The sequence below is a fragment of the Lissotriton vulgaris genome, chromosome 2_2 (assembly GCF_964263255.1).
Source record: "Lissotriton vulgaris chromosome 2_2, aLisVul1.2, whole genome shotgun sequence".
NCBI classification, from domain to species: domain Eukaryota; kingdom Metazoa; phylum Chordata; class Amphibia; order Caudata; family Salamandridae; genus Lissotriton; species Lissotriton vulgaris.
Genome location: NC_141688.1, coordinates 181,607,504 through 181,615,279, shown reverse-complemented (window position 1 = coordinate 181,615,279; position 7,776 = coordinate 181,607,504). Strand labels below are relative to the sequence as shown.

Sequence of the window (7,776 nt, the reverse complement as noted above, 5' to 3'; positions counted from 1 at the left end):
AGTAATTAGACTCCCTGACTTTTGTGTTAGGTTTTGTCATCGCTTGGTTTGAGCGCGACTCAAGCCTTGGAGTTGAGTGGCTGTTGGGATGTTCCCTATAATCTGCGTTGTGTATGCTGGAATTATGACTTCCGTCATTGTTTGTTAAAACCTGAAGGCTTCCAACCATTGAGTGGTCTAAATCTATAACGCTTGTTAATGGGACTGATGATACAGATGTCATTTCAGTTTTCTTCGGGTTTTTGTAAGGTGAACTCTTTTTTGAGATTTCTTCCCTGGCGCAGTCCATGGTTTTGCTGGTGACTCCTGATGGTGTTAGATATTCCACTTGTTCTTGCACTGCGTCCAGACTTTTGTTTTCCATGTGTACTTGAGCTTGGGTTTGTATTGTGTACTTGTTGTGCTCATGAATAACTTGCATATTCTTACTTGTTTCCCCCGCTTCATTGCTAATTGATGTGTTCGTGTTAGAAATGGGCAGTGGAATCTGCAAGTTTATCAACTGTGCGCTTGCTTTGCTTGGGGACATTGGCTTTTGTAGACCGTTTGGTGTTGCCGGCATTGTGTAAATAGCAGATACAGGGTCCTTCAGAAAGGAGAATTTGCCGGTGGGATTCATTGAGCCAAAGATTGAATAAATCGGAGGTATTAAAGTGGTGGCTGCACTATCCTCTGTGACTGAGGTCGGGGTTTTGGTCTTTGATTTTCTTTTAACCATTTGTGGGGGGTTCCTTCGTGTCCTCCCAGACCTCATTGCTTCCAACGGCTTCCGCCTGCTTTGATGTTCTTTTAATGTTTCTTTTGGTGGATCTTAATGTGAGTTTACGCTGGGGATCAAGGCTGCTGCTACCCCTTTACTACTCCTTGTGGGGTTTGATGTTGGCTATGTCTTTAGCATAGTGTGTTTTCTGCCTGCAATTGGCTACTTGCCACGCTCACTTCACTTGTCCACTGCACCAAATGAACACCAGATGTTTAATACGAGGTTTTTATGTGTTGCCCGTTCCTCCCTGGCTGTTCCCAGACCGCTCCCTGGTCTTCCGACTCGCTGGTTCTTGCTGGCGCACTGGCACTCAGAATCTGGAGTGTAAAGTTAGACTTAGAGCTCCGCCCCCCCCACTCGGCAGTTGCTCAGTTGTAACACAGTTCTTACACCGTTTGGTTCTTTTATCTTTTCCCTTTCCCTACACCCTGATCCCTATGTTCTTCCAGAGGTGACCTTTGCCCCCCTTCTTCGCCAAATCATCAATCACAGCAAACCAGTCGCCTCAGCTTACCTCCAAGCCTGTCTCAACAGTGGCCGGCCTCGGAAGACTGGCGTTAGGAAACAAGGATGACTAGTGAGGTGTAAGGAAAACAGGGATGATGTAGGAGGCGGTGCTGCCAGCTCCTGCTGTGCGCCTCCCCAAATTACAGAAAAATGTGGCGATGTAATGATCGTTTCGTTTCCCACTGGGTTTCCCCTGATGTTCAGTTAAAATTTGGTGGGCAGTTGACAATTGGCAGGCTGGGGTTTGCCGGGGGTGATTCGAGCCTCAGGCGGCTCCGGCCACAATTCTGGCTGCTTATGGCTGGGCCCGGTCCGATTCACAATCTGTAAGCGGCCGCGTTTAAAGCACCGGCCGCGGTCCAGTTCATTAGGTACAAGCGGCTCCAGCCGCAATTCGGACCCCCAGCCGCTATCCGAACCACCGTGTTCCGCGTTCTAGATCACGAGCGGCTCCTGCCGCAGGAAGAGTTACCGGCGATTCAAATCACGGTTTTCCGAGCGCCGGCGGGTCCTGCCGAGTTTCCTTGCTCCGGCCGCAGTTCACATCCACATCCAGGGTCTCGGTGGCCCAGGAGCTTCACGCCGCAGGGGTGGAAAGCGGCGTGTCTCGGTCAGGCTGCTCGGACAGCTACCTCCGCCTGTCTTGCCGCGCTGCACCGGACTGCACTGCTGGCGGGAAAAGACTTAACCGGGCCTCTGGCTTCGTGGAGATATCAACACGGCGTCCTGCTTGGCGTCCTCGCTCGCTCGCCCGTTTCTACAAACTGCTCTCCGTTCGCTCGTAGCTCACTGCTGCTCTCTGCTGGCTGAAAGGAGTAGCGACATGGTTGAGTGGTCCAGTGATAGGATGAGTGAATGGATATCTCAGTGCTACATGTCCAAGTAAGTACATATGTAAAACACAGTGCATGTGAGAGTTGGCATATATAAATGACTATACATGAGAGCCAGTGAATGTGCGAGTGGCTGTATAAATCATTGTGCACTTGTATCAGTGATTGTATAAGAGAGTAAGTATGCGTTTGTATATATTTGAATAAGTAAGGTGTTGTGTGTATAACTGTATAGTTGAGGAAATGGAAGTGTGATTGATTATTTGCATGACTGACTAGGTGTGTGAGTAACTCCGTGGATGAGCGGCAGTGTGTGAGTGTCTGTATAGGTGTATGAGTGCATATGATAGTGTTGTATTGATGAGTGACTGTATGTATGAGTGATTCTATGGGTGAATGAGTGAATATGTGTGTAGACCTAGGAATCAGTGAGTGCGTATGTAGTAACTGGTATTGGTGTGTCAATGGTTTCAAGAATGATAGTCTGTATTTAACAGTGGGTGTATCAAAGGTTATATTAGAGTGTGAGGAGGTGCATCGTATTATCACATGAATGATATCACCAGTGATGTGATCAGTGATGTCAAATGAGATGTCATCAGTGATGTCATTTGAGATGTCATCAGTGATGTCACTGACCATGTCATGAATGATGTAATATGTGACATCATCAGCAGTGGATTGCGGGTGCGCGAAATATAGTTAGTACACCTAACTGTATAGGAGCAATTTCAATGGTTTTTTAAATGCTAATTCCTAACTATATAAGGCCTGAAACCTATGGTTTTTTAAGTGAATTTGCAAGGTTTTTAAAATGCTAATTCCCAACTATATAAGGCCTGAAACCTATGTTTTTTAAGTGAATTTGCAAGGTTTTTTAAATGCTAATTCATAACTATATAAGGCCTGAAACCTATGGTTTTTTAAGTGAATTTGCAAGTTTTTTTAAATGCTAATTCCTAACTATATAAGGCTTGAAACCTATGGTTTTTTCAGGGAATTTGCGAGGTTTTTTAAATGCTAATTCCTACCTATATCAGGCGTGAAACCTATTTTTTTTTTCAATAAATTTCAAAGGTTTTGTAAATGCTAATTCTATTAGCGGATAACGTTTATATATGTTATTATCCTTCTGGGACCACCTGAGCAGCCATCTTGTTTCTCAGGAGAAGTGAGGCACAAGAGAGCACAAAACAAGAGTGGAAAACACCAAAAGGGGGCAGGGTTGAGACCCCTGACCCACTAGCCCTTTTCAGGGGGTCCCAGAAGGACCACCAAGTGCAAACTTTTTAAAAAAATGTATTAAATTTGCGGGGTACGCGCACAGTACGTGTACAGTGTGCGTGCCCCGCGATTTTTTTTAATTTTTTTTTTTCCCCTTGGGGTCCTTTTGGGACCCCCTGAGAAGGGCTAGAGGGTTGGGGGTCTCTACCCTGCCCCCTTTTTGTGTTTTCCACTCTTGTTTTGGGCTCTCTTGTGCCTCAGTTCTCCTGAAAAACCAGATGGTGGCTAACACTTCCTGGTTTGGACAGTTTGGAATGTTGACAGTTGACTGCCAGCCAATCAGAAACTCGCTCGCGCACGTAAGGGTACGCGCACGTACGCGTACGGTACGCGTACCATGCGCGTACGTTGCGTGTACGGTGACCGCATACAGATATATAATTTGCTCAAATCAATTTTCTCAACAACTACTGGAGGGATTTTCACCAAATATAGAAAAGGCACTACTGCACACCTGTCCCTACCATTTTGCCAAGTTTCGTGTAATTCCGTTCAGCCTATCGGGCTGTAGCCGTGTCTAAAGGTCCTATAGAAAATGCAATTTGAAAAATTTCAAATTCAATTGTCTCAAGAACTACTGGAGGAATTTTCACCAAACATAGCAAAGGCACATCTGCATACCAGGCCCTACCATTTTGCCAAGTTTGGTGTAATTCCATTCAGCCGTTCGGGCTGTAGCCGTGTCTAAAGGTCCCTATGGAAATTAACATGGGGAAAACAAGTTTTGGGACCCCCCTTTCGGCCCCCGCTTGATGAATCCCCCCGAAACTTTCAGGGAAGGAGCGGCGCGGTCAAAATTCTGGAACATTACACACAGATGCTTGGCGACATTCCTTATAGGCTTCCGAACTATAAGAGCGAAGAGCAGACTGCCAATGAGCTTCCGTTTTACCCTAGCCAAAGGGTTGCCCCTTTTAAAACATCAGAGGAGTGAGGGGTAGTACATCGAATGTCAATTTAAAAAGAAAATACGTATTAGGAAAGTTATTTAGTGTACTTTCTCGTTCAGTCATAGTTATTGGTATCGATCACATTATTTTGAATAATTAATCTACGCCAGAAAGTGTAAATTGAAAGAAGTGAAAAGCGTATTAAAACTACGTGCACATTACAAGTTAAAACAATATCACGCCATTTTTACTTGAAAATAGCTATTTTTACCCCTGAAAAGCATCTGACTCCAATTTCTACATCTCTTACTGGAGCTTGTCTTTCATCTATTTCTATTGTACATCTTTATTTATTTATTTTATGCGTTTTTGTTAAGCGCACACTTTACCCGAAGGTGTCAGAGCGCTTCACACTAGGAACAGAACTGATACAGGAGGAGAACATTACAAGTGAACAAACGACCACGGGAAAGCTTAGGCTCCCATAGTATCCCTGTGCTCCCCCTCCGCCAGCGCACACACTCATGCTCTGAGGCCTCAACCCCCCCCCCCCCCCCATCTTGGCTTTCCAAGAAATCATGGCTTGTGATGCAGTGCCACCACACATTTTGTTTGTTAAATATACTTGCTGACTATATTGGTTAGGTGTTCATTTTTACTGGTAATCTTTCAGGATGTCAGTCGGTTTCCCCTACCGTTAAAATAGACCCCTTCTTGTTCTCCTCCTGTAAAATACACATTTAAATACATTAACTTCACGTTTATGGAGTTATGAATTTACTGTAGATGTTCTGGCACAGGCCTGTCCGCTCTTATGTTGGGCCATCACTCTATCTATCACCCTCACTCTATCTATCTATCACCATCTATCTATCTATCTATCTATCTATCTATAACCCTCACTCTATCTATCGCCCTCACTCTATCTTTTTATCGCACTCACTCTATCTATCTATCGCCCTCACTCTATCTATCTATCTATCGCCCTCACTCTATCTATCTATCGTTCTCTCTATCTATCTATTTATTGTTATCTATCTATCTATCTATCTATCTATCTATCTATCTATCTATCTATCTATCTATCTATCGCCCTCACCCTATCTATCTATCTATCTATCTATCTATCTATCTATCTATCTATCTATCTATCTATCGCCCTCACTCTATCTATCTATTTATCTATCACCCTCACTCTATCTATCTATCAATCGCCCTCCATCTATCTATCAATCGCCCTCACTTTATCTATCGCCCTCACTCTATCTATCCCCATCTATCTATCTATCTATCTATCTATCTATCTATCTATCTATCTATCTATCTATCTATCTATCTATCTATCGCCCTCACTCTATCTTTCTATCTATTGCCCTCACTATATCTATCTATCTATCTATCTATCGGGAGGGCAATAGATATATCGCCCTCCCTCTATCACCCTCACTCTATCTATCGCCCTCCCTCACTCTATCTATCGTATTCACACTGTCTATCTATAGCATCACTCAGCACCACCACAGCATCACTCAGGGGCACCACAACATCACTATGCGCTACCACAGCATCACTGAACGCCACAGCATCACTCGTCGCCACCACAACATCACTCTGCGCAACCACAGCATCAATCTGTGCAGCCATTCAACAACAACTGGTTCAAATATGTTTTCTCAATGTTTCAAGCTTTATTACAAATGTCACAAAAAGTTGTTAATATTTCACTTCTGTGCTTGGATTTTCGTCACAATAAAATATACTGAACATAATCTTCACAAAAGTTATTTACAAAAGTTTAAGCTATTGCCATTATAAATTACAATACATTTTATTTAACTATTAATTATTAAAAATAAATTAAAAGCCATTGTTATTTTTAATATCAATACATCTAAGTCACGTAAATACAACACATATTGCATTACAAATGCTATAGGTGTCACATTTGCAAAAGTGAAAACTATTGGCATTGTAAATGACAAAGCTATGTATTTAGCTATTTTCAAAACCAACACATAAATAAAAAATGTGTCATTTACAATACCAATAGCTCAAACTTTCCTAATGCGAGACCTATTGCATTGCAAATGCTTGTTTTATATAGCCCGAACAGACTTGACTCGAAGGTTTCAGAGCTCTTTACCGGGAGCACCAGTTTCATTACACAAGGAAACATTCATTTTTTGTGTAGGCAGGGGGAGATTAAGCATTGGCCCAGAGAATCATATGATGATGAGGGGACGCTAAGACTTGAGCTTGGTTCTGCAGCTCCAAAGTCACCAGCTCTGGCCGTTATGACATAACCTCTCATCAAAATTTATCGACCACCAATGAGCATCTGTTCGTACTACACAAACGATACTAGCTCAATAGTTCTGATCATTCATTCTAAAAATACATGTAGGGTTCCTGCAAATATTGCTTTCCTGTAAATTCCCAGCCTGTTACTGTAACTGTGCAGCCTCTGCTCGTGAAGTTTGCCCTTCTCCTTTCTGTGTGACATGCTCTGAATGACTCAAAGGCTCGGCATAACCCCTCCCCGGCTCTGTTTACAATCCCAGCCTCCAGAGAGAGACCCTGTCCCTCGCCGCACGCTTCCTTCGAAGCACAGCGCCCCTTTAAGGCGCACCGGGTTCAGCCGACAGAAAGTAACCGGATCCAGGTCTGCTGTGTCTTTAAGGGAGGCAGCTGAGCCGCCTGAGGCTGTATTCACACAGTCTCATACAGAACAGGGGCTGGGGAGAAACGGGGGCTTCTCTTCTGCCCTGACCCCTCGCATGGAACCGAGGGCGCTGTGAAGCCCCTAGCGCCTCTCCGCAAGGCTTCGCCCCGCACCCGCAGCCACCATGAGCCTCTTCGGCCAGAAGGAGCACGAGACGCTGATAGAGATGAACGACAGCCCGGCGCTGGACGGTAAGTAAGGGCGGCGGGGCCGAGGCGGGGGCGCGCGCTTCCTTCCAAGGGATACCTTTGTTTAGCCTTGCCCTACAGTTACACAGCTGTTTGCTTCGGGATAGCATAATAGATGCTTTGTAGCAGTGCGCAAAATAACGGGCAGGGTGTATTTTGTTTCAGGGACACTTCAGTGATCCATTGTGTCATCTGCGTTCCAAGGGAACAGGAAATCCACGTCGCCAGCGAGGGATCCTTCCATTTAAGGCTGGAATATGGCAGTGCGGATGTTTGACCGTCGCATAACGATGGGAGTGGGGCGGGAAGGATGACCGAGGCTAGCAGCCGTTCCTTACCGGGCCCCAGCTGGGGGAGGACGGGCAGCTGGATTCCGTCAGGACAGAAGGGCATCCTGCGTGCGGCTACTTGTCTTAGATGTTTGAAGGGTCCTCCGCTGCTTTCTATGCTGGTGGGGACCCAACTGAGTTCTTAAGTTTGCTAAACCCTTATCAGCGATAACCAGGCTTCCCCTTTGCATTCTGGTACTTGTAGCATGCACGACTAAAGGAGTCCTACAGCTGGCTGATTTGAATGGGAAACGCTAGAC

At 45.0% G+C, this 7,776-nt stretch overlaps 1 protein-coding gene across 9 annotated transcripts in view; it reads left to right on the top strand.

The window, feature by feature from the left end:
• The first annotated feature begins 6,824 nt into the window (after positions 1-6,824).
• ANO5 (anoctamin 5) overlaps positions 6,825-7,776 on the top strand; it is a 282,489-nt gene continuing 281,537 nt past the window's right edge. For 2 of the 9 annotated variants that reach the window (XM_086959501.1, XM_086959499.1), the window contains exon 1: positions 6,938-7,190. In XM_086959501.1, coding sequence (XP_086815627.1) covers positions 7,124-7,190 — 67 coding nt within the window. In that variant the 5' untranslated portion in view covers positions 6,938-7,123. Of the gene's footprint in view, positions 7,191-7,776 lie in introns of all 9 variants that reach the window. The other 7 variants (XM_086959496.1, XM_086959495.1, XM_086959504.1 and 4 more) reach the window with 6 other exon arrangements.